Source organism: Suricata suricatta, chromosome 4 (assembly GCF_006229205.1).
Source record: "Suricata suricatta isolate VVHF042 chromosome 4, meerkat_22Aug2017_6uvM2_HiC, whole genome shotgun sequence".
Taxonomy (NCBI): Eukaryota; Metazoa; Chordata; class Mammalia; order Carnivora; family Herpestidae; genus Suricata; species Suricata suricatta.
The window spans coordinates 64,157,633-64,184,301 of record NC_043703.1 but is presented as its reverse complement, the minus strand read 5'-3'; the positions used below and the strand labels follow the sequence as shown (position 1 = coordinate 64,184,301).

The following is a 26,669-nucleotide window of genomic DNA, read 5'->3' as shown; positions in this document are numbered from 1 at the left end:
CACAGAGAAAATTCCAAGCCTAGATTACTTCACTGTTGAATTCTATAAAACATATCAATCTTACACAACTCTTTCAGAAAAACAGAAGACCTTCTATTTCATTTTTTGAGGTCAGCATTTACCTGATACCAAAATCCAATAAAGACATAAGAAAATTAGATACCAATAACCTTCATGAAACAGATACAAAAATTAACAAAATATTAGCAAATCAAATCTAGCAATAAATAAAAAAGAGTACATCAAGGCAGAGTATAGCATTTTAAAATAATCAATGTGACCAGTACATTAACAGAAAAAAAGAACATCATACAATCATCTTGATAACAAAAACATACAAAATTTTACATCCATTCATGATGAAAACTTGAACTAGGAATAGAAGAAAACTTTCTTCAGCTGATAAAAGGCATGTACAAAGCAGAGTCTATATTATATGTAATGCTAAAAGACCTAATACTTTCCATGTAAGCCCACAAACAAAACAAGGATTTACTTTCATCACTTCTAATTCAAAGAACTGGTCAAGGCATTATGGTGAGAAATAGAAATAAAAGCCAAAAAGATTGGAAAGAGGTCTCTATTCACAGGTGACATAATTGTGTATGCAAGAAATCTATAAAAACTGACTGGAAGTGATGAATAGATAAAGCTAGGTCATGGGATACTAGGTCAACACACAAAATAAATTTAACTTTAGATACTACTTATGAAAATTTTGGAAATACAATTTTAAAAAACCTGCTTACCACAAAATTTAAAACTTCCCAAAACATTCAGAAATAATAAACTACAAAACACTGTTGAAATAAAGATCTTTTCTAAAATGGAGAGATGAACTGCCAGAATGGATATTGTTCAACATCAATTTTCCCCCTAACTGATCTGATTCAGCACAATCCTAATCAATAGCCTAGCAGGAGCACTGGGTGGCTCAGTCCATTAAGTGTCATACTTTCATCTCAGGTCATGATTTCACAGCCCTGTGTTGGACTCTGAGCTGACAGTGTGGAGCCTGCTTGGGATTCTCTCTAGTTCACTCTCTCTTTGCTCCTTCATCAGGCATGCACATGTTCTCGCTCTCAAAATAAATAAACTTAAAAAAAATATATCCTAGCAGGATTTTTTTAAGAAAGAAATTGACAAGCTTTCTTTTAGAATTTACATGACAATTCAAAGGACCTTAATATCCAAAGCAACTTGAAAATGAAGAATAAAGTTGGAGGACTTTCTGATTTTGAGACTAGTAAAGCTACAATAATCATTGCAGTATAATCTTGGAGTGAAGAAGAGAGAAAAGTAGATCAGTGGAACAGGAAATCTAGCAATACACTGACAATTATACAGTAGTTGGCTTTTACAAAAGTGCCAAAACAATTCACTAAAGAATGAAAAGTCATTTCAACAAAATCTTTAAAATCTCCATCTGAAAAAAAATCTCAACAATCACTTCACCTCATACATATAAATTAAGATAAAGAATAATAGCTAAAACTATAAAACATCTTGTAGACAACATAGGGCATATAATTGAACTTGGTGGTAGGCAATGACTGCTAATACAGGATAGAGACAGCACGTTTTTAAATTTTGATAAATTGTACTTTTTCAAAATTAAAAAAAATTTTTAATTTTTATTTATGATTGAGACAGAGACAAACAGAGCACAAGCGGGGGAAGGGCAGAGAGAGAGGAAGACACAGAATCTGAAGCAGGCTCCAGGATCTGAGCTGTCAGCACAGAGCCCGACATGGGGCTCGGACCCACAAAACGTGAGATCATGACATGAGCTGATGTCCGACGCTTAACCGACTGAGCCACTCTGGCACCCCTTTTCAAAATTTTAAAAAACTTCTGATCAAAAGATGTAATTTGTTCATAAAATGAACAGTGAGCCAAGGTTAGAAGAAAATATTTCTAGACATAAATTTGACGAAGGATTTGAATCCAGAATATTAAAGAGCTCCTACAACTCAATAATAAAAACACAAGTAAGCAATTTTTTATAGGCAAAAGATTTTAATAGACTGCTCACAGAAGATATACAAGTGACCAAAAGCATGTGAAAAGCTGCTCAACCTCATCAATCATCAGGAAAATGCAAATTTAGAATCACAATGAGATCATACTCCACAACCACAAGAACGACTAAAATGGAAAGACTAACAATACCAAATGATGAGGATGTGGAACAACTATTATTCTCACGTATTGCTGGTGGGAGTACAAAATGATGCTATTATGGATTTCTGCTTGGAAGTCTCCTAAAAAAGAGAACATACACCAATCCTATGATATGCAACTCTGTATCTGAGAAAAATGGAGATGTAGGTCCATAAAACATATAAAATAATGTGCATAGAAGCTTTTTTCTTTTTTTTTGTAAAGTAAATTCTATGCCTAATATAAGGCTTGAACTCATGACCCCAAGAGTCACATGCTCTACCAACTGAGCCAGCAGGGCACCCCTCAACACCCAGTAGCTTTATTCTTAACAGAGGAAACCCAGAGAATGAATAACCAAAATGTGGTATGTTTACACAATGGAATATTCCTCAACAGGAACAAACCACTAAAACACAAAGCTCTAATGAATCTTAAAACATGCTAGGTCAAAGAAGCCAGACATAAGTGTATATATTGATGGTTTCATTTATATACAGTTCTAGAATAAGCAAAACAAATCTCTAGCAATAGAATAGTAGCTGCCTCTAGGATATGGGAAAGGATAGACCAGGAAAGAACATGAGATAATATAAAATGCAGCTTTTATTATTATTCAGGTATGGTGAGGCCAACAGATCAGAAGATGGCTGCCATTGGGGCACCTGGGTGGCTCAGTCGGTTGAGTGTCCAACTTCAGCTCAGGTCATGATCTCACAGTTTGTGGGTTCAAGCCCCGTTGTGGGCTCTGTGCTCACAGCTAGCTCAGAGCCTGAGCCTGCTTCAGATTCTGTGCCTCCCTCTCTCTCTGACCCTCCCCTGCTCACGCTCTCTCTCGCTCTCAAAAAATAAATAAATAAATAAATAAAAATTAAAAAAAGAAAAAAAAAAGAAGATGGCCACCATTAAAAAAGAGCTTGTTACTCACTGTTCCCAAGAGGAAGGGGCCACTTCACACTATTCGAGGCCACATGGATAAGCACCAGGGTCAGTTAGGAGGCAGGAGGAGCCAGAGGAAAACAAGGATAAGACACTTTATTGTGGTTTCTGAGAGAAGGAACAGGAAAGGTGGGTAAGCAAGCCTAGGATTGGCTACTTTGAATAATTTTAGCAGGCTCTGGGATGTCAGGGTAGTCCCAAGTTGGTGGCACATCCCCTGAGGTGATAAGGGCAAGGGAATATTGGCCTGGAGCATAGGAGTGTGATAGAGAGCGTGGGTGTAGATGGTCTCTGGGTTGGTCAGTTTGCACATAATGCAGGGAGGGCATGGTTACTGGCAAATCATTTACTATCTCTAGAAACTGGCTTGCGCTGGGATGAGCAGTCTCTCCATGGCCAATAAGGTCCCCAATGTCAAAACATCAGAATAAAAAGACATACTAGGAGGCAGTGGGTGGCTTAGTTGGTTAAGCATCTGATTCCTGATTTTGGCTCATGTGATGATCTTGCAGTTTGTGGGTTCAAGCACTGTATCAGGCTCTGTGCTGACTTGGGATGTCTGCTTGGGATTCTCTCTCTCTCTCTCTCTCTCTCTCTCTCTCTCCCCCTCTTCCTCTCTTTCCACCCCTCCCCTGCTTGCTTGCTCTCTCTCTCTCTCAAAACAAATGAACATAAAAAAAAAGACATGCTTAATACACAAGGGAACATTCTGATCATGGAAATGTGGTTTAGATGGATGTATGCATTTGTCTGCCTCATGACCAATGCTGGCTCTTCCCTTTATAGCCCTAAATGGTGTGATATACCTCCTCCTCTTGGGAACTGTGGGTAACAAACCATTTTCCAAAATTCATCAAGCCAAGGGTGCCTGGGTGGCTTAGTCAGTTAGTGTTCAACTCTTGATCTTGGCTCAGGTCATGATCCAGGATCATGGAATCTCTTTCTCTCACCCCAAAATAAAAAATAAGAAATAAAAATAAATTCATAAAACCATAAACACATGCAACTTATCTCTTATAGACACTAATTTACTTCTGTATCAATGAAATACTTTTTATCCTAAGTTCTCTAATAATCCTGAGACTATATATAGTGTATTACCAAACGTTATGGATCTAGCTTTGTTCATTGCTTCTTAAATCTTTCTGGCTCTAACATCAAGTTTCAAAACTTAAGGTTAGGAGAGGGCAAGAAAATGAGACCTGTATTTTTAAATGATAGTGGAGCAAAGAGATTAAGTAAAGTTTCATCCTTTGACTGAGACACAACTCAAAATGACCTCTTGTGAGCAGAATTTCTTTCAAGTCATGTATTAACTAAAAATGTGTACAGAAGTGCCTGAGTGGCTCAGTGTTAAGCATCAGACTCCTGATTTGGGCTCCGGTCACGAACTTGGCAGTTTGTGAGTTGGAGTCCTGCAACTAGGCTTTGAGCTAACAGTACAGAGCCTGCTAGGGATTCTCTCTCTCTCTCGCTGTGCCCCCTCCATACTTACACTAGATCTGGACATGAAAAATAATAAAAGAGAGGTAGCATTTCCCAATATCCTTTCATTGCAGCCATTTAGAAATATCACAATTCTAACACCAAATAAAGTATTTAAAACACAAGCTTAGATATAAATTGTATAATATATGGCTTTAAAAATACTCATTGCACTGTATTTTTCCCACTCGGTGCAGATCGGTGAAATCTGTAGGACAGCACTAACCAGCAGGTCTCACCTAAATCTTCCCTCAGCCAAAGTTCAACTAAACTAGGCCATCTACCAGCCCATATCATCAAGCCCAAACCCTACCACATTCCCATTAATCTTCAGCAGATAACGTAGGCCATTTAACAGAAATTACTCAATATTTCTCATGAAAAGATTCAACTTTATCCACACTTAGCTTTGGCTTCTTCTCTCCATTTTTAGTAGAAGAGGTGTTCTTCCACCTGGTTCTAGATACCATAAGCTTCTATCTACTTAGGGATGCTAAGTCCATCTCCAACCCCCCTCCAGCTATAGGGGATTAATATTATTTAACATTCCTCCCACTGAGAGGTGGGGTTCTATGTACCCTTCCTATAGATTGGACACTCAACTGACTGAGCTACCCAGGCGCCCCCTTCCAGGTGTTTTCTATATTCATGTCTGGCCCAATCTTACCAACATTTTTCATTTTATCCAAGATCCCCTTTTACATATCACACACACTCATTTTCTTTTTCCTTTCATTTATGTTCCCACCTTTCATTTTCCATCTTTCCTCAATGGTGCTTCTTCCCTAATCATGCCAATGAAATTTATTTTGCCAAGACCAGTAATGTGTAGGCTTTGCCAAATAGAGTTATTATTAGTTCTTTTCTTACTTGCTCTCTGTCATGTCATTGAACACTCCTTCCTTTAGGAAACTCTTCTCTGGTCTCCTCATTTCCAGTCCCTCTTGGCTTATCTTCCTAGTAACTTCTTTTCTCCCTGATTTCTTCTCTGCTGCCTGTACCTTAAATAGATTTTTCCCAAGGTTTTCTTTTCCACTTATGTCTTCTCTACATGCTTTGCAAAGTCATCCTATCCATCCCTACATTCACTGCTTCAAGTAGATGCTGTATCCTAGGAGTTCAAAGTCCATATTTCTAGCCTAGATCTTTCTCTAGAATCTAAGGGTCAACTCTGCCTGGACAGTTTCATGGAAACCTGGAGTGTTCACACCCAACAAGAGCAAAATCACCTCCCACCTCCAGACTTCCATTCTCGTGGGACTTCCCAGTCAGTTGGTAAATGCAACATCTATTTGAAAGTTACACTTGACTCCTCCTGCATCCATGCTTATACTGAATCTACCTACTTAGGATATCTGGAATTGACTTATTCCTCCTTATCCCATTTCTAAAACCATAGTTCAGGATTTCATCACTTCTTTTGACAGATTCCACAGGCTTCCAGATTCAACTCACCCTCTAACATCCGGCTAGAGTGTTTACTCTAGGCGCAAATCTTATCATATCACTCTTTGGCTAAAGCCCTTTAGTGCTCTCCAACAGTTTCAGATTAAAATTCAAATTCCTTAACATGATGAGCATAATCCTTACCTACTACCTCTCACCTCTAGCCTCTTCCCACTTGTGCCATTATAGCCAAGTACATGGATACACGTGGAAGTTTCATAAATTCATTGCATTTTCACATACTGCCAGACTCATACTTGCTCTTTGTGCCACATGTAACATCCTCCCCTGAATTTTAAAACAATTAATAGTCACTTTTTTGTTTAAAGCTCAATTTAGCAATGGTTTTCTCAAGAAAGCCTTCCTGCCCTCTTATTCTGTCTTAGGTAACTTTCCTAGTTTGGTTACTATGTGCTCTTCTCTATCATGACACTTATTAAAACATAATTTTCTATGTAATATACTATTGGGAAGTCTGTCTGAGCACTACACTAAGATTTTAAAGGCAGGGATTTTTTTAAATTTCAGTTCACTAGTCATATTTTGGCACATATCAGATACAGATATTTTTTGAATGAATGAGTGACATATACTTAGTTGCCAGATTAACTAGTCTCACAGAGACTTTTAACAGTAATACAAAACATTATGAAATTCATGAAAGCAATTTCTTCCTAGAAAGGAATAATGCTAAAAAAAAGAAAAAAAGAACTATATCATAACTCACCTTCTCCACTTTTCCTTGCTTGAATGAAGAAGAGAAACCCTTCTGCTTTTCTCAAAATCTGGCAATTGAGCCTTTAATTCAAGCCCAGTGTCACTTCTTAGCAATTCAGAGCTAGAAACAAGAGAAAATCATCTCACAGATTTAAGAGGAAAACCGTCAGGCAATATTAAACAATAAGCACCAATACACTAATCAAAGCTGCTTCTCTAAGTTCCTTGCTTCATGCAAAGGTGCAGTAAATACCAAAGCACTTTACCTTGCATACTTTGGTGAATAATATTTTATTTCAAAAACTCTAAAGAATTTATGATCAAGATCATCACAAATCCATGACTGATTAAAATTCTAAAATATACAGAGTAACAGATACCAGCAGTATTAAAATATTCCTATCTTACTGATTAGGACTACTCAAATTATAGGACTGTATTGAAAAGATTATAACAGGAAAACAACACAAAGGATTAGAGGGTCACATTACACTATTCTGACCTGATCAGCAAAGGTCAAATATACTCCATTTATGGATATTTTCTGGCTCTACCATTTTTCTAAAATTTCTCCATGCATTTTGATTAATGTTTTTTTAAAAAATATATTTCTCTAAGAAACTTATAAACCAGCTCTTTTACCCCAAGGGACATAACTTAATTTGAAAATTTACTTTTATTTGTAGTGGTAGAATTCTGAGGAAACACAAAGCTTCAAGACAAGGAGGGTTCGAAAAAAGTTGCAAATGATACAGGGAAATTACAAAGCCTCCCCAAATCCTTCCCAACCTCATATCCCAGATAAAGTTTAATACAATCAGTCTCTTTCTGGTTAAAATGTTAAGTAAGATCAAGAAACCTGTTGATGTTTCTGCCCTACTTAAGTGAGCACATCTTTGGTTTAACCACACTTATTGGTTGCCAAGTTGTTTCCTTGTTCAAAATAGTAGGTGGTCACATTTCTACAAACAGTTGATGGCCACATTCTACAAATTCCGGAAGTGACTGACTCAAAATTCTCACCATCATCACTCATGTCCTCAGCAGCTATGTTCATTGCTTGTAGCCCTATGCTCTATTTAAAATTAAAATCCCTTTGGGAATCAGCTTAAAGTGAATGAAAGAAATTCACAACAATTGAAAGTTAATAAGCAGATAAAGCTAGCATTAGAAAGGTCTGAACCCCAGTTCAACTATCTATCCAATGAAGGTATGAATACCAGTTCTAATATGAGTGGGGGTGGATGGGGCGACAGAGATAGACCTTTTTTTAAAGGTTGTTTTCAGTAACTGAGGGGATAGATTCATGAGTTCAAAAAAGACAACAGGGAGAAGCTTAGTGGTAGGTGGATAACATCTGAGGCTGCTCTTCTCTGTTTAAATATTGGGGTTATATGTAAAATTTTTGTCTGAAGAAAATTTTATTGTTTCTAAAAACTCTGAATACCAGTGATATTATTTAACTCTGATTAATGATAACTCAGACTCTAACACATCCAGTGTTGAGGAACTTACTACCTTGCAATCACCCTTGTCCCCTGTGGTCAAATAAGAGAAGTACTTCCTAGGGATGCCTGGGTGGCTCTGTCAGTTAAGCATCGACTATGGCTCACATCATGATTTCACAACTTGTGAGTTCAAGCTGTCTGCATTGGGCTCTGTGCTAACACACAGAGCTTTCTAGAAATTACACAGTAAAAATTTCTATTATGATAAAGTAAAAAAAACAAAAAACAAAAAACAATAACAAACAACTAACCAAGCAAATATATCAGTAGAAAAATATCCCAAGTGTTCACTGCAGGACTTCTGCATGGGTAATCCAGGTTCTTCAGGCTTCAAAGAAGATTCATTCTTAACTGAAAGTTTTAAAGGGGGACTATTTTAATTCTAACATGACTGGTAGGGATGATGTTAATCTCACATACAAGCCCTGAAGAAAAAGCAGTTGCCACTTTTTACTCAACAGAGTTTACAAAGCAGTAGTTTTAAAATATAAAGCAAGTTATAGATTTCAGTCTATACAGCATGAAACCACTCAGGTTAGAAAGAAAAATGAAAATATTACATTCTCTTCACTCAAGACATCCTCTTTCAACCAAATTTTAGGAACTTAGTGGTAGGTGTGCTTAAAACACATTCAACTGAGTTTATTTATTAAGTTCTTATTTATAGGTAAATGTCAGAGCCAGAAAATATGTATGAGTCTGCAGTAGGCAGCTGTATGGTCAAAATATGACATCTGACGTTTTCTTTCTTTCTTTCTTTTTTTTTTTTTTTTTGCAGCTGCTCATTCTCAGAGCAAAGATGAGATGACCAGAAGCAGATGTGGTTATGACCAATAGGACGAGTACTAGACAGGTGGTGACGAGCAGCTGCTCTATTTCCACTGAGAACCAAGTAAGAGTTTGCAAAGAGGATTTGGGTTACCAGTTAGCCATTTCCAGGAAGAACTCTGAAACTCAGGGGCTGAAAGCCATTGGAATGTCATAGAACAGACTCACCAATCTGCCCTGAATGTTAAAAAAGGACATGAAAACAGGAGGGGGTATACTAAGTCCTACATCATCTGGAGTATGAGTTTATACAGGATAATCCTGAAAATGTTTTTCAGGTCCATTTTATGAAAAACATCATCTTAAAAGATTCCTAGCTAGTATCCCATAAATAGTCGTTGACCACAATGATTCCAGTAGGATTTAATTTCAGAAATTGGAGTTTGTCCTTTCATGAGTCAAACTAAAGCTAATTTAGCCTAAGTGTTTAGATGCTGGTGATGCACATAATACAATGTAAGTGAAGAATTTTGAAATGTGAGGTCTAATTGAAGCATTAACAGTAATTACTTATGTCTAAAACAGAAAGGATAACCACCCTATTATCTTTACAGAAGTAAAGTAATTTATGAGCAAGTGTTTTGCTAAGAAGGAAGTATGATAAGATTTAAGGTTAGTGGCCCTGGTCTTCAGACACAGATACAATGACACAGCATGATTAGTTCCATCTGAGAGAACAAGAAATGCTGGTAACAGCTAGGGCACTAAAAGGAAAACCCTGTGACTGCCGCCAACACTGTCCTCGCCCTTGAGCAACACACTTTAAACTTTGGAAGATGTAAATTCTTTCTTCACAGGTAGGGAACGTATGTTTCCTTTTATTTTATTTATACTTCTTCCTTCAGACTATGAGTAGTAAGGATTACATGTTCTTTACAGTACACAGCACACAGTTAATCTTCAGCCAATAAAAGGGATAAGTGGAATACCAACTTAAAAGTGTATAAATATAGTTTTTGTAGGATTTAATTCGAGTTTTTCAGAACTTTGGAAATTTGGTTTTCACTCACCAATATTTGAGAAATATTTTTTCCAGTATTTTACCACAATACTCATTTTTTCCATTGTCAGTGGTTCAGTTAAAGTAACATCTGCTCCATGCCCTGAAACACAACCTAAGAATTTTTGTGTTAAATACTGACCTTATAACTTCTTCTTATAGAAAAAACATAATATATACGGCAGGCACATACCTTTGAAGTTTTCGGGGATTATGAAAACAAACAGCAAATGTATATTTTTCTTCTTGCCAGATCTGAGAGGAAAAATATGTTAAAATGAAGCGAAATCACCATTTAAAATATTGGGATTCAATATTTTACCTTAAGAACTAAGCTAGAGTGATTTTATTTCTTTGGAACTTAAAATAGTGGCATTATGGAAATTCAGTAAAAGTAGTGTCTCAAATTAGCAACGGAAAAAAGATGGACCACCTTTATTCTTTTTTTTTTTTTTTTAAAGCCTAATTTTTATCCATGTTCTTGAGCTAAACACCAGTTTACAAGAAATTTAAGGAAAATAGAAATATTCTAAAGAATGCTGTGGGGACGGGGTGCCTGGGTGGCTCAGTCAGCTGAGTGTTTAACTCTTGATTTGGGTTCTGTTCATCGTCTCACAGAGCCCAATTCCGGGCTCTTAAACTTAAAAAAAAAAAATGCCGTGGGGATGAAATCGGCAAAATCACATCCAGAATGTGAAAAACTGTGAAACAAATGGCCCCTTTAAAAAATACACACACACACACAGGGGAAAGGGATAACTGAATCTTGATCTGTATAAACTAACAGTTTAAAAAAATGATAAGATGGGTGGCTGGTTGATTCAATCGGAGAGGCATGCAACCATTGATCTAGAGGTCATGAGTTCAAGCCCCACATTGGTGGTAGAGACTACATAAAAAAACCTTTAAAAAAATTTAAAAATCATAAACAGAAATTTGAACACTGAATATTTGAAATATTAAAGAATTGTTATAAATTTTCAGGTATGTATTGTTATTGGGGTTATTTTTTTTTAAAGAGTCCTTATCTTTTAGAGGTATTAATTAAAGTACTTATGGATGAAAAATGATATCTTGGATTTGCTCTAAAATAGTTCCATTGAGGAGGGGTCAGAGGACTGGAAGGGTCACAGATGAAACCAGATTGGCCATGTGTTGGTGATTGTTACAGCTGCATTAAGGGTACATTCAAGTTCATTACAGTTTCCTCTCTACTTTTATACACTTGAAATAAAAAAAATAAAGCAAAGAAATGTGGTATTACAATAAACTATACTTAGGAGTTCAGCAAGTTGGAATTTCTGATAATTTAATGGGCACTGAACTTTGGCATTGGCTAAGAGGAAATTATTTTTCAAGGAGACAATTAGTGTGAGCCAGACTTCAAAGAGAACAGCGAGGGGTGTCCGGGTGGCTCAGTCAGTTCAGCATCAGACTTTGGCTCAGTTCATGGTCTGGCAGTTTCTGAGTTCAAGCTCTTCATCGAGCTCTGTGCCGAAAGCTCAGAACCTGGAATCCGCTTCAGATTCTGTCTCTCTTTCTCTGCCCCTCCCCTGCTCACGTTCTCTCTCTCAAAAAAAAAAAATTAAAAATAATAAAGAGAATAGCGAAACTGCCTAAGAAAACATAACTTCTCTTTAATACTTAAAGCATCACTTATTACATTAATATATGGTCATGGGTGGTTATTATTTATTCCTTAAGACAGAACCTGGAAGAACCCTCACTCCATAATATTGTTATATTGTCTTATATGCACGTTTGGAAGTAAAGATAAATTATGCTATGCTCCAAATTGCATTACAGTTGATCCTTGAACAGCATGGCTTTGATTTTATGTGGCTTTTTTTGGGTAAAGCACAATACAGTAGTAAATCTATTTTCTTTTCCTTATGATTTTCTTAATAACATTTTCTTTTCTCTGGCTTACTTTATTGCAAAAATACAGTATATAATATATATAACACACAAAATGTGTTAATTGACTGCCAAATTATCAGTAAGGCTTCTGGCCAATAGTAGGCTACCAGTAGTTAAATTTGGGGGGGTGGGGGGAGTCGAAAGTTACAAGTGAATGAGAACCACATTTGAATTGAGAAAGACTGAATAAAGCAGATTGCCATTCCAAAAGTGGGTGGGTTTCATCTAATTAACTAAAAATCTAAATAAAACAAAAAGTCTGAGGAACTCCTCCAGACTGACTACTGAGCTGAGACACTGGCCTTTTCCAGCCTTCAGACTCTGACTGAAATATCGGCTCTTCTTGAGCCTGCCAGCTTTTCAAATGAAATCTATACCATCAGTTTTCCTGATCCTCAGACCTTTGGATTTGGCCTGGAACCACACATTGGCTTTCCCAGGTCTCTGGCTTGCCAACTGCAGATCCTGGGACTTCTTGACTTCCATAATCACATGAGCCACTTCCTTAAAATAAATCAATGTCTCTCCCTATCTCTAGATAGATGACAGATCACTATCCTACTGGCTCTGTTTCTCTAAAGAATCCTGATTAATGTAGACACATTTTGTTTATCCATTCATCTGTCTATGGACATTTGGGCTGCTTCCACCTCTTGGCTACTGTGAATAGTGCTATGAACATGGTGTGAAAATATTTCAGAACCATCCTTACAGATACACCCAGAGGAATGTTCTGCCAAATATCTAGGCATCCCATGGCCCAATCAAGTTAACATATAAAAATTAACCATCACAGGGGCACCTGGGTGGCTCAGTCAGCTAGCATCCAACTTTGGCTCAGGTCATGATCTCATGGCTTGTGGGTTCAGGCCCTGCATCAGGCTCTGTGCTGAGAGCTCAGAATCCTGCTTCAGATTCTGTGTCTCCCTCTCTTTCTGCCTGTTCCCTGCTAGTACTCTGTCTCTTCTCTCTCAAAAATAAATAAACCTTAAAAAATAAAAAAATAAAATTACCCATCATAGTGCTATATCCATACAATGGAATATATTACTCAGCCTTAAAAAGGAAGAAAGAAACAATCTATTAAATGCTACAGTATGGATGAACCTTTAAGACATTAAGTAAAATAGAGCCAGTCACTCACAAAAAAAGTACTATATAATTCCACTTATATGAGGTATCTAAAGCAGTCAAATTCATAGAAATAGAAAGTAAAATGGTGTTTACTGAGAGATGTGGGGAAGGGTAAAGGAAGACTTGCTTAATAGGAATAGAATTTCTGATTTGCAAAATGAAAAAGCTCTGGAGACATATTTCACAACAATGTGAACACACTTAACACTACTGAACTGAACACTTAAAAATGGACAAGATGGGAGACATCTAGGTAGCTCAATGGGTTAAGCATCAGACTCTTGATTTCAGCTCAGGTCATGATCTCACAGTTCATGGGTTCAAGCCCTGTGTGGGGCTCCACACTGGCGCTGCAGAGACTTCTTGGGATTCTCTCTCTTCCTTTCTCTCCCTCTATGCCCCTCCCCTGCTTATGCTCTCTCTCAAAATAAACATTTTTTAAAAAGGGACAAGATAGTAAAATTTGTGTTATGGGATTTTACCACAATAAAAAAATATACCCCTCACAAAAATGGTTATCCATGGATTTTCAACTGTGCAAGGCATTCATGCCCCTAAACCCCATGTTGTTCAAGAGTCAACTATATGTAAGATTTATATAACTGAGTCATATATAATGAGAGCTCACAATATGCCAGACTCTGTGCTAGGCTCTGGGAGATATCATAAACAGACAAGAAGATAAGGTCTCTGCCCTGATAGAGTTAACAGTTTCTTGAAGGGGTCAGACATTGAAGAAATATGTGCCCGGTGCTGTGAAGGAAAGCCATAGGGGCCAGTGGGAATACACACTTGAAAACTAACCTACTCTGCAGCCTCAGGCTTCCAGGAAGAAAGGCCTCTCTGGCAGACTAGGAGTTAGCCACACAAAAGTTAGAACGGTAGGGAGCACAGAAACAGATAAGCAGTCAAGTATATCCGAGACCAACAGAACAGACGCTGGGGAAAGGCATGGGGTATAGAGAACAGGTAAGTTTGAGAAAGTGAAAAATGTCCACATATGTGAAGGACACATATGATGAGACCAGAGAGGTATATAGGCCATTGAGCCAAATTAAATATTTGGTATTTTATTAAAATGGACAGTGGGGAGCTATTAAGCCATGGGCATGATTGTATTTGCATTTTAGAAAGGCCACTCTGATGGGATGGACAGACAGAAGGTGGTAGTGCAGGGTGGATTTAAGAGACCATATTGCAGTTAGGCAGGCAAGAACTGATGGTAGAAAAAAGTAGACATACCTGAAAACTTTCTTTAAAAAAATAAATATTTCTGGGGCGCCTGGGTGGCTCAGTTGGTTAAGTGTCCAACTCTTGGTTTCAGCCTAGGTCATGACCTCCTAAGTTGATGAGTTTGAGCCTGTATCAGGCTTCATGCGGACAGTGCAAGGCCTGCTTGGGATAGTCTCGGTCTCTCGCTCTGCCTCTTCCCACTCACTATCTCTCAAAATAAATAAACTTAAAATGTAAAACAAAATTGTTATAAATAAGTAATTCTGAATATTTACTAATTACTTCAAACAAGCAGGATTAGTGCCAACATGTGAGAGTCACACAACTGAGGTCTCTTCAGGCTTGAGTCTGCTCTATGAATTCTGAGGAGTTTGAACTAAAAGAGAAAAAAAGGAGAGAATGCACATTTCTAAGAAGAAATGAGAAGCTCGGGCAGAAATAATACCATCAAAACAGGCACGCGCATGGGAAGGAGCATAGGATTAGACTGGCAGACTGGACACGGAAGCAGGAAAGGCACATGAGCATATTGGTATGGGAGGGCATGCTGGATGGAAGCTGCATGAATGCATGAATGTGGCTGGCCACAATCTAAGTATTTCATGTATATTTGTAAGTGGGGTATAATGGAAGTATGATTCCTGGATGAGAAACAGAAGTGGAAGGGAACAAATGAGACCACAAAAAGAAACAAGGTAGTTTAGTACAACTTTTGGAATAAAAATAGTGTTGCTTCAACAAAAAGTAAATTATAAGCACACTTTAGAATTAGAGAATTTTAAAGAAAACAGATTCTTAGCTTTTAGAAATATTCTATGTCTGGGGTGCTGGGTGGCTCAGTCAGCTGAGCGTCCGACTTCGTCTCAGGTAATGATCTCATGGTTCGTGGGTTAGAGTCCCACTTCTGGCTCTGTGCTGACAGCTCAAAGCCTGGAGCCTGCTTTGGGTTCTGTGTCTCCCTCTCTCTTTGCCCCTTCCCTACTCTGTCTCGATCTCTCTCAAAAATAAACATTAAAAAAAAATTTTAAAGAAATATTCTATGTCTCTTTTCCATTTTATAAATTGATGTTACTGGCATAAAAACATGTTAGATTTGGATATATGAATATATAATATCCTCATGATGACTTTCAAACTTTATATCAGAGTTGGAATTCCTGAATTTTTGTCATTAGCACAGAATCAATTACCAACCCAAACACTTCCCTTGCTAGTGAAACCCTTTTTGTGATGCTGTACAGGAGCCCCACTAATCAATAGAATTCCCAGAATCCAACACACTTGTCTGGAGCTCAGCTGCTCACACATTCTCTACAGATCGATAAGCTAAAAGAGTTTCTGGTTTCCAGGATCACCAAAAAGAAAAAAAAAAAAAAAAGGCAAAGAAAAACTAAAGTCTTCTAATGAACAAATGTTCTTAAAGCAACACAAAAACAAAGCAAACACCTCTTTTATCTACCCCAATTAAAAGCACTTCTTTTATAGGCCAAAGTAAAATTGCAGATTCTGAGACCTTATGAGTATTCTCTCAGTTGAAGTCTCTTGGGTTTTAAAAATTTGCAATTCATTATGGGACAATTCATTTCTCCTCATTGTATTTCATACAATATACTATTTAAATATTGTGATGGTTCCTGAGACCATACTCTACACACAAGATCGGCTGTCGATATGCTAGTGTCCCTTCCTATGCCCATCTCAGGTACTCTCTGAAACTGGAGGCAATTATGAACTCAAATTGCAGCAGTACAGATCCCTAGTTTGGCCACTATCCCCGGGTCTGGTCCCTGGTAGCTGGAGAAAAAATAAATAAATTTAGGGGCGCCTGAGTGACTCAGTCGGTTAAGCGTCCGGCTTTGGCTCAGGTCATGATCTCACAGTTTGTGGGTTCGAGCCCCGCATCAGGCTCTGTGCTGACCGCTAGCTCAGAGCCTGGAGCCTGCTTCAGATTCTGTGTCTTCCTCTCTCTCTCTGCCCCTCCCCTGCTCGCACTGTCTCCCTCTCTGTCTCTGTCTCTCAAAACTAAAATAAAAAACATTAAAAAAATTTAAACATAAATAAATTTTAAAAATATCATATAAAGTGTCTTGAGCTGAGTTATACACTCAGCCTCATGAAAGCCCTGGCCTCTGAAATCTATCATCAATAAGAGAACCAATGATATCTTATAAGTCCCTATGAAGCCAGGAAAACCTCCTAACATTTGCTTTAGAGTCAAAAGGACTTCAAGGGACAAAAGTGAGCGCCATTTTGGGGTAGTAGTCTTCTTGAGTAGGATATCTATTACGCTGTCTGTTGGCCAAATGCAGCCAAATTAAGTTGGGACTTTTAACAAATAATGTTCTTTGGGACTTGCTAATGACAATTAATTAAAACAAACATTTTCAATGAGAACATTGAGAGCTTTACTATACATGTGAAAACACTTAAGTTACCTTGCTACTAACAGGGTAGCTGTGATAAATGTAGTTGAGGTCTGAGACTTTATTCTGGTCAATAGTAAAGGTTGCTGTGCTTTCTTCCCATTATGCTATTCTTCAGAAGAGTTCCTGCTGTGACCATCCTAAGTCGAGGTGACCACATGATGTTAGACATATTAAGACCTAGAATTTTCCTCAATTCCTATTTATACTCAACTATCAATTTACAGAATAATGTTTCTAGTAAAACTACTTTGATATTTGTTGTTATTTTGTGTATTATAAAGCATTCAGCAGGTAGGTCATTGCCAACTGACTAAGGAGATTTACTGAGTTGCACTGTCAAGTCAAAGAGCTCTTGGAATTGGGGACACAAAAACACAACTTGTTAGATCCCTGTGGCTCACAAGATTATGTTTTCTTAGTGAATTAATAAGTTAACTGATCAGACAATTCAAACTATATGGAAAAAATAAAGTCAGAGCCAAACTTGACTTGTAGACTGAACAGATGGAACCTCATTGCTTTGCTACTGCTGGACTGCTTGGAGCTCATGAGAACCATAGAATTCTAAGGACTGCAGTGACACTTCATGGAATGGAAAACCGCAATGTCAGACAGGATCCATACATTGTTGATGAGTTTTAAAGATATTTTAATTTTCCATACCTGTCTTTGGAAGATAAAGTATTAGGACGTGTCTGAATTATCAAGTATCTGGTTTTTGAGTGTTGCTCAATTTTAGAATTCTGAAGCTAAGCATAGGAACCCTAAAACTATCTTAAAATATTTTTTATCAATGTTGGGGTACCAGGGTGGCTTGGTCAATTAAATGTCTGACTTCAGCTCAGGTCATGATCTCGTGGTTCATGAGTTCCAGACTTGCATCAGGCTCTGTGCTGATAGCTCAGAGCCTGAAGCCTGCTTTGGATTCTGTGTCTCCCTCTCTCTCTGTCCCTCTCCTGCTCACACTCTCTCTCTCAAAAATAAAGTTTAAAAATGTTTTTAAAATATATTTTATTAATGGATAATATCTGAGTTCATCTAGCTCAATAAAAATGTATTCATAAAATGAAACCCAATTGGGGAGTACTATTAAGAATGTTAACCTGTAACTGAGATGTGCCATAATTCTTGAGAATGTCAGTCTGTGAAGTAACAATATTTTAATGAATGATTAAAATTGATCACTGATTAGCTTCAAGTTGAAAACCTAGTTCTTCTATAAGAATAAATTTGGGAATATCAAACAGGCTACTTACATTTTATTCTAAAATAAGCCTAACACTATAGCTAACATGGTTACATACATCATTCTTATTTTTAATAGAAATCCATATACCTTATAGATATATAGATTTGTGATCATGGGCTCTAATACTGCAAATAAATGTGGACATTTCTACTCTGTATTAAACTCCTGATTAACTGGCAAAACATATAAAGTGCCCAGAGAGAAAAAAGATAAATAGTCGTATATCTTTCTGAACCTATCCATATTTTGAAGTATTACAACAACAAAGATCTAAGAGGGAAAAATCTAAAAAACAGCAAAAGAAAAGCTAAACAAGCCATTTTATTTTGGTTTAGTCACTAAATGTCAGCCCAAACTCAAAATATATTGTGCTGTAGGAAAGATAAAGGCTTATGGGGTAGTATGTTTATAGGACTCATTACTGTAAGAAAAAACCACAGGTTCAAAAATATAAACATGCTCCACAAGGGTTTAAATAATTCATAAGTAGTAAACTCATAACAGTTGTGAGGGCAAGAAAGGGAATTCCAGAGGCATCCCTAGCCTCTGAGGCCAGTATCATGAAAGGCAAAGATTTCACAGAGAAAACTGTCCATCTTTCAGGGAGGAACACAAAAGCTAGAACTCATTGTCTGTCCTGAATGGCATTTTTCCTATTCATCCATAGTCACTTACTCATACCCACAGCAACGTACTGAATACTTGCTACTAGTCAAAATCTAACCTAGATATTGGGAATAGCAGAATAAGAGATAGAAAAAAAAAAAACCCAGGTATTTTCAAATGATCCTTTTTTCTTGCCAAACAAATGTTTTTTATAGAAAAATAGTAGAACAGTATGATAAATCTACTATTTTGGCATGTCTATATATTTAATACCTTCATTTAATACCTTCTTTTCTCTGCTGAGGAATCTTTGGCTGTGTTATTCAAAGCAAAGAAACCAGCCTTAGGGAGAATCAACATGGTGAATCAGTTCTATCCTCCTATCTTCTACCTTTTAATAATTGCAAATGGACATAAAACTTGTTCTTAATTAGAAATTTAATCTCATCCTGTTCAAAATGTAGCTTCAATACTGAGGAAATACAAAGCCTTTACTACAGTCAGAGGGACCTGGCTAGGCTCCCACTCTTGGAATGAAGAGATTAGACACACTGATGTGTCCAGTGCTCTTCTAAAAGGACATGTATGTTTAGTTTATACAAAGTTTGGCACATATTGAATTTCACAGGTGTAAAAGAAGAAGCTTCAACACAGAGGCCAAGTAATTATAGACCTGTATAAGGAACATGTAGAGAAAAGAGTTCTATGCTAAGTTTTGTAAAAACAAGCCATGTGGTCTTAAGTAAACCACTTCACCTTAGTTGTTTGCCAAGTAGGGATGAAGAAACCTGTTCTATCTCCCCCATAACACTGTTGTAAAAATGCTGAAATACTATAATAAATGCAATATTAGGATGAGGCCCCAGCCAGGGGAATTCTACTCATAGGAGTCATTTTTTTTTAAAGGTGTACAATAAAATAGGTATGGCTTCAGGAAGAGGACAGCTCACAACCTGTCTTGGAAGTGAAATCCACTTTGAGATAGTCAGCCTGGTTTGTTTGGAGCTCACACTCCCAGGAGAAAGCCAAAACAAATGGAAGAGATAATCTGTTCTAAGAAACCCCAGGAGCTGCAACCGTCTCTCCGTCTCTCTTTAACAAAGAGCTCATTACTTTGGCCTCTTCCCATTCCAGCTTTTCTTGTCCTCTAACACAATATGCCTGCTCCTTTTTATTCAGGGATAATAATATTGTCTCTGAACATTTTCCTTTAGTCTTGAAAGGCCTGTCCAGTAATTATTACAAGACCTTATATATTCCAATATTATCTGCAACTACATTTTCTCTATCAAATTTTCTTTGACCTAACCTTGTTAAAAAACACCCACAATGGCTCAAAATCCTATGTAGTTAGGCAAGGAAGCACCTCACTCTCCCACCACCAGACTTCAAATCTCTAAAGTGACATCTATGGAGCTACAAGATGAAACAAAAACATTGGAGGTGATATTGATCTGGACTTGTCGGATCCAGAGAACTTTGGGGCTCTTCCACATTAGGACATCTCTTAAAGGAGACACTTTTAGTCCATCACTAATATAACATAGAGCTAAGAGTACTCACCTTCATATCTGCCATAAAAATTAATCAACTCTGAAAAAATGTGTTATTTTAAATGAGTTATTAAAAAGGAGTATTTATGGGATTAAAGTAAATACTATATACCAAATAAATTTATTTTTTTAATGTTTTTTTGGTCTTTATTTTATTTTGAGAGACAGAGACAGAGAGTGAGCAGGGGAGGGGCAGAGAGAGAGGGAGACACAGAATCTGAAAGCAGGCTCCAGGCCCTGAGCTGTCAGCACAGAGCCCAACGTGGGGCTCGAACCCATGGACTGTGAGATCATGACCTGAGCTGAAGTCAGACACTTAACTGACTGAGCCATCCAGGCACCCCATACCAAATAAATTTCTAGAACCAATTAATTCTCACATTCACCCACATCAATTACTTTTTTTTCCCCCCAGTGTTTATTTATTTGGGGAGGCGAGAGAGTGAGAGAGAGAGAGAGAGACAGACAGACAGATAGATAGACAGTATAAGTCAGGAGGAACAGGGAGAGGAAGGTACAGAGTCTGAAGTAGGCTCCAGACTCTGAGCTGTCCGCACAGAGCACGACATGGGGGCTCGAACTCACTAACCGCAAGATCACAACAGGAGTTGAAGTTGGACACTTAACTGACTGAGCCACCTAGGTGCCTTCGCATCAATTCCTTTTTAAATTAAAATGATAATTCTTATATATGCCAAACTGGAAATAAAAACAACATTATGTACACCTATTCTTCCATGGAAATATCTCTCATCTTAAAAATTAAAGCATAAATAGTACCATGTTTTAAGGTGGTTTTTTTTGTTTTGTTTTTTATTTTTAATATAGGGATGTTTCAGGGGACACCTGGGTGGCAGAGTTGGTTAAGTATCTGAGTCTTGATCTTGGCTCAGGTCATGATCTCACAGTTCATGAGTTCAATCCTTGTATCGGACTCTGTGCTGATGGTGCAGAACCTGCTTGAGATTCTCTCTCCCCTTCGCTCTGCCCTTCCCCACTTGTGCACACTCTCTCTCTCAAATTAAAAAAAAAATCAAAATAAATAAATAAAACTTTAAATAATAAAAGTAAATTAAAAAAAAACTATTATAGAGATGTAGAGCAAAGGTTTTTGAAGTTTACCTAATTAGTTTGGTAGCTTCTGCCTCGAAAGCAGGTGGTAAAGAAGTCATCTTCAAGAAAACCACGTCAAAGGCACAATCTTCCAGAAGTGCTGCTGCCCCCTCCACATCCCTGATGGTTACGAAGACTTTTGCAATATTTGAAAAGGATCTCTGGGCAATATCAGCCAGGTACTGAACAGTGACATCTCCAACTAATAAGAGGTCTATTTTTGCCTGAAAGAGAAGGAAAAAAGGCAGAAGTACCACATAATTAATACTGGAACACAGAGAAGATGTCATGTAGGGGAGGATAAAACAAAGATGACAAATAATACCATCACTGACTATACATGTAGACTGAATGGTGAACTATCAGCACCTCAGGGACAGGAACTATTAGTTTCTTGTCCTCAGTATTTAGGATACTGAATGGATCTGAAGGTCATAGGGTTTTTTTTTTTAGGTTTTTTTTTTTTAATGTTTATTTATTTTTGAGAAAGAGAGAGCAAAAGCTGGGGAGGGGCAGAGTGAGAGGGAAACACAGCATCCGAAGCAGGCTCCAGGCTCCGAGCTGTCAGCATAGCGCCAGATACCAGGCTCAAACCCACAAACTGTCAGATAATGACCTGAGCCAAAGTCGGGCGCTTAACCGACTGAGCCACCCAGGTGCCCTGAAGGTCATGCTATTTTTAAAAGTTCTGCCTACAAGTAACTCTTCTACTGTGATTTTTCCTCCAGTTTTTTTTTTTTCCCCATCCTAGGAACAATAGACAGGATTCTTAAGGCCCAGTTTCCTAATCACTCATCCTGCTGGAAAATCTGACAAAAAAACAAAACACCGGTGACTCTCCTAAACCACTTGTTTTAATAAAACACACATTCCAGAGAACAAAGTAAGATTTAAATTCCTAAATTCCAAGAGACACTCACAGTCTTTTCTTTAAATGGAATATACATGCCATTCAAACTCCAATATTTTGGAGCCAAAAAGCATCTTTCTTTCCTTTGGTGGTTATTTTCAAGCACATTCAATCAGGACAAATATAATTTCCATCTTCACCTTTTATTTTCCTGTTTTATTCTCTACAGCTATTGAACACAATCCACTAAAACCATCAAAGAAGGGGGAGGCTTAAATTAATGGAAACAGTCAGCAGACACTCGGAAATGGCAGGCCACAGACAGGTCCACATGGGAAAACAGATTTGGAAGCTGACCAGAATTGCAGCCAGAAGAAATGGGTGAAGGAGTTTGAAATGCCTATGAAGAGAAAGGCAGCTTGGGTGCTTGAGTAGCTTAGTTGGTTAAGTGCCCAACTTTTGCTCAGATCATGATCTTATGGTTCATGGGTTCAAGCCCCACATCGGGCTCTGTGCTGACAGCTCAGAGCTTGGAACTTGCTTCAGATTGTGTCTTCTCTCCCTGCCCTTCTTCAGCTCACTTTCTGTCTCTCAAAGATAAATAAATGTTAAATACAAAATAAAATAAAAAAAGAGGGAGAAGGGCAGCTTGCCAGGGACACAACCCTTCAGGGTAGGCAGGATGCTGGTGAAGGTGCCCACCATGGAGCTTTCCCTCTCCTTCACCCCAGTTTCCCAGGGGCTGCTGAAAGGAACTTAGGAGGTGCAAGAAACTAGTCAGGTTTAAAGTAAGTAAAACTTCGGCCCTTCTTACTTACATCTTCTAATTTTCTTCTTTCTGTTGTTAAAAAAAAAAAAGAGAGAGAGAGAAAGGAAGGAAAGAAAAAGTGAGTCCTCCTTTATGCCTCACTCCTTAGAAGCAACCACTATCCATGATTTTGGCCACATCCTTCCAGGTGAACTCCAGGTTAACCGCATAACACATGTGCCTTTTTTCCATAAAGGAGAAACTGTATTTTTAAAAGTGAGTTGCTTTTCTCACTGTAGTTCAACAATTCCTCAGAAATGCCAGTTCACTGGGAACATTCTCACTTCCCAAGCTGTTAAAGACTTACTCTCTCAAATACATGTTTTCTATGTGTTGGGAGCTGGAGTGGAAGACCAGGCACTCATCTGTCATCTTGATCCAATCTTCCTCATTTGTGATGATAGTAATTTATTAAACCAGTGCTGTTAGAATGCTGTAATAAACGCCTTCGTAAATATATCTTCGTACATATGTATTTTTAGTCTCATTAAATTCAAAGCAAACTGTGGGTAACTTATGACAAATCTAATATGAATAACGGACAGGACTGAATCAAAGAAATAAACAAGATTACTATTTAAAAGAATTAAAAAGAAAAAAAATAAAAATAAAACAATTTTAAATAATAAAAGAATAAAAAAGAAAAAGTGGCATATACAAAGGATGGAATATTATTCTGCCTTAAAAAGGAACTGAATTCTGATATGTGCTACAATGTGAGTGAACCTTGAAAACATTATGCTAAGTGAGATAAGGCAGACAAAAAAGCAGAAATGTTAAATGATTTCATTTATTATTTTTTTAAGTTTTTTTTTTAACATTTATTTATTGTTGAGAGGCAGAGGCAGAGACAGAGTGTGAGCACAGGTGGGGCAGAGAGAAATGGGATAGAATCTGAAGCAGGCTCCAGGCTCCGAGCTATCAGCACAGAGCCCGATGTAGGGCTCGAGGCCACGAACCATGAGATTATGACCTGAGCCAAAATCAGATGCTTACCTGGCTGAGCTACCCAGGTGCCCCTAAATGATTTCATTTATATGATGTCCCTAAAATAGGTAAATTCAAAGAGACAGAATATAGAGCAATGGTTACCATGGGCTGGGGGCAGAGGGAAATGAAGAGTTAGTATTTAATGAAATACAGCATTGCTTTTTTGAATGATTTTTTTTATAAATTCTGAAAATGGATAGTGTTAAAGTTGCACAGCATCATAAATATACTTAATACCACTGTATACTTAGAAATAGTGAAAGTGGTAAATAGGATGTTACATATATTATACCACAATTTTAATAAAAAGGAATGAGGTGCTGATATATTCTACAACATGGATGAAGCCTAAAAACTTTACGCTAAGTAAAAGGAGCCTATCACAAAAGACCATGATTCTATTTATACGAAATGGCCAGTGTAGACAAATCCATAGAGACAAGTACTTGAGAGCTTGCCGGGGGATACTGAGGTTGGAGTGATTGCTAATGGGTACAGAGTTTCTTTCTGGGATGAAGACAACGTACCAACATTTACTGTGGTGATGTTAGTCCAATTCTGTGAATAGCAACCATGGAAGTGCATGGTTATGAATGATGTCTCAATAAAGTTTAAAGGAAAAATAGAGAAAGAAATATATCGTTGTACAAATCTAAGTCCTAGAGGCAAAACTATAAGATTAAAAGGTAATTTTTTGCTTTTGATTTTCAACTTAGATACCGCCAAATTGTTCTCCCCAAAAGAAAGAAAAATTTACATCCCCATCAACAGTGTATAAGAGTACCATTTCCCCCAATCCTTAAGAAGACTTTTTTTCCCATTTTTTTGCCAATATTATGAGCAAAAAAAAACCAAAACAAAACAAAAAAACAGCTCAATCTTCTTATGTTTTTCTAATTAACTGTGAAGTTGGGTATCTTTTCATTGTAGTGGTAATTTCCACTTCTATTTATTGCATATTCTATTTATTATGCTTGTCTATTACCTTTTTCTACATTCCTATTTGTTGTTTATCTTTTTATTATTGCTCCATGGTTTATATATTCTGGACATGTTAACTACTTTTTTCTATTTGTCATGGCTTTTAACTTTGATTATAAGTTCTGTAACAAATAAATATTTAATGTTTAGTAATAGCCACCCACTGTTTCTTTTATAAGTTTGGTGAATTTCATCTTGCCTTAAAGGCCATCTCTATTATTAAAGTATGCTTTCATAGTGTGTTCTAATACTTTTACCGTATTTTTTACATTTTGCTTTTTATCTCATATGGAATTTATTTGGTGATACATCTAATTTCATCTCTTTCAAATGCAGGGCTAATTACCCAAGTAGCCTTATTGAATAGAGTAAACTTCTCCCAGTATTTTCAAATGCCACCTTTATATATATGTGTGATTTTCTGGGCTTCATTCTGACCCATTGATCTATTTGCCTATTCCTGATTAATAAGACAAAAATTACCAGCTTTTTACATCTTTTATATTTGATAGAGCTTATAGTTCCCTCCTTGCTACCCTTCAATTTGATTCTTAGATATTTCCCCCAATTTCTCTTCCAATAGAACTTTAGCATCAGGTTGTCAAGTTCCAAAAAGAAGCCTGTTAAACTTTTGATTGTGGCTGCATTTATTTTACAGATTAATTAGGGAATATCATTACAATATTAAATCTCCCTATTTAGGAAGTAGGACTTAGAAAACTCAGGGCTTTTTAAATGTTACCTTCATACAGATGCTGCACATGCCCTCATGTTTATTCCTAGATATGTCAAAGTTGAGGACTCGTAAAGGAGATAGCTTTTCTCACTGTATTTTCTGATTGATTATAGCCAACGCTGACAGCGCCACTAACTTCTGTATGAGGAATCTCCATCAAGAAACTTTTGGTACTCTCTTTAGTTCCAATATACTTTAGTTGATTCTTCTGAATTTTCTAGGAATGTAAATAATCATTGTCTTCAAAAATGACAATTTTATCCCTATACCCAAAATTTATGCTCTTTATTTATTGATCATAAAGCACTGGCTAGAACATCCAAAACAGTGGTGAATAGAAGGAGTAACACTGGATATTCCTACTTTGTTCCTGAGTTTAGTGGGAATATCTGAAATGTTTTTAATCACTAAATATGATACAGAAGGTCACCAGTCAATACCCTCTACGAAGTTAAAGAAGTTTCTTTCTACTTGGAGGGTAAGAATTTTAAATCAGAAATGGGTGCTGGTATTTAACAAATCTTTTAGTATCAACATGATATTTTTTCTCCTTTATTCTGCTGGATAGTGAATTACATTAATAGATTTCCTAATGACAGGCCATCATTGCCTTGCTGGGATAAACCTATACATAATGTGTAGCAGACTAAATTCATTCATATTATCTTAGATTTTTCCATCTATATTCATGAGCAAAACATACAATTTTGTTTTATTATATTGTCTTATCTGGTTTGGGTATCATCAGGGTTATGCCAGCTTTGAAGACTAAAACAGAAAGCTTCAATATTACTTTATGGCTTTGAATATTTTATAAAATAGAATTATCTGCTTCTTAAAATTTAGGTAAACATGTCTGCAGAATCTGGGCCTAAGGCCATTTAGAGATATGGGCATTTAGAGTACCTTTTACAGTTCCTTAATGACTACCAGTAAATTTACATTTTCTACATTCTCTTAAGTGAATTTGTTCATATACATATA

General features: G+C 37.1%; 1 protein-coding gene across 1 annotated transcript in view; it reads right to left on the bottom strand.

Moving 5' to 3' along the window:
• LOC115290593 (spermatogenesis- and oogenesis-specific basic helix-loop-helix-containing protein 2-like) overlaps positions 1–26,669 on the bottom strand; it is a 115,345-nt gene that overhangs the window by 17,053 nt on the left and 71,623 nt on the right. The window contains exons 10-14 of the mRNA XM_029938473.1: positions 21,330–21,544; positions 10,280–10,341; positions 10,097–10,201; positions 8,510–8,609; positions 6,761–6,871 (exon numbers count right to left, since the gene is read on the bottom strand). Of these exons, the coding sequence (XP_029794333.1) occupies positions 6,761–6,871; positions 8,510–8,609; positions 10,097–10,201; positions 10,280–10,341; positions 21,330–21,544 (593 nt within the window). The remainder of the gene's footprint in view (positions 1–6,760; positions 6,872–8,509; positions 8,610–10,096; positions 10,202–10,279; positions 10,342–21,329; positions 21,545–26,669) is intronic.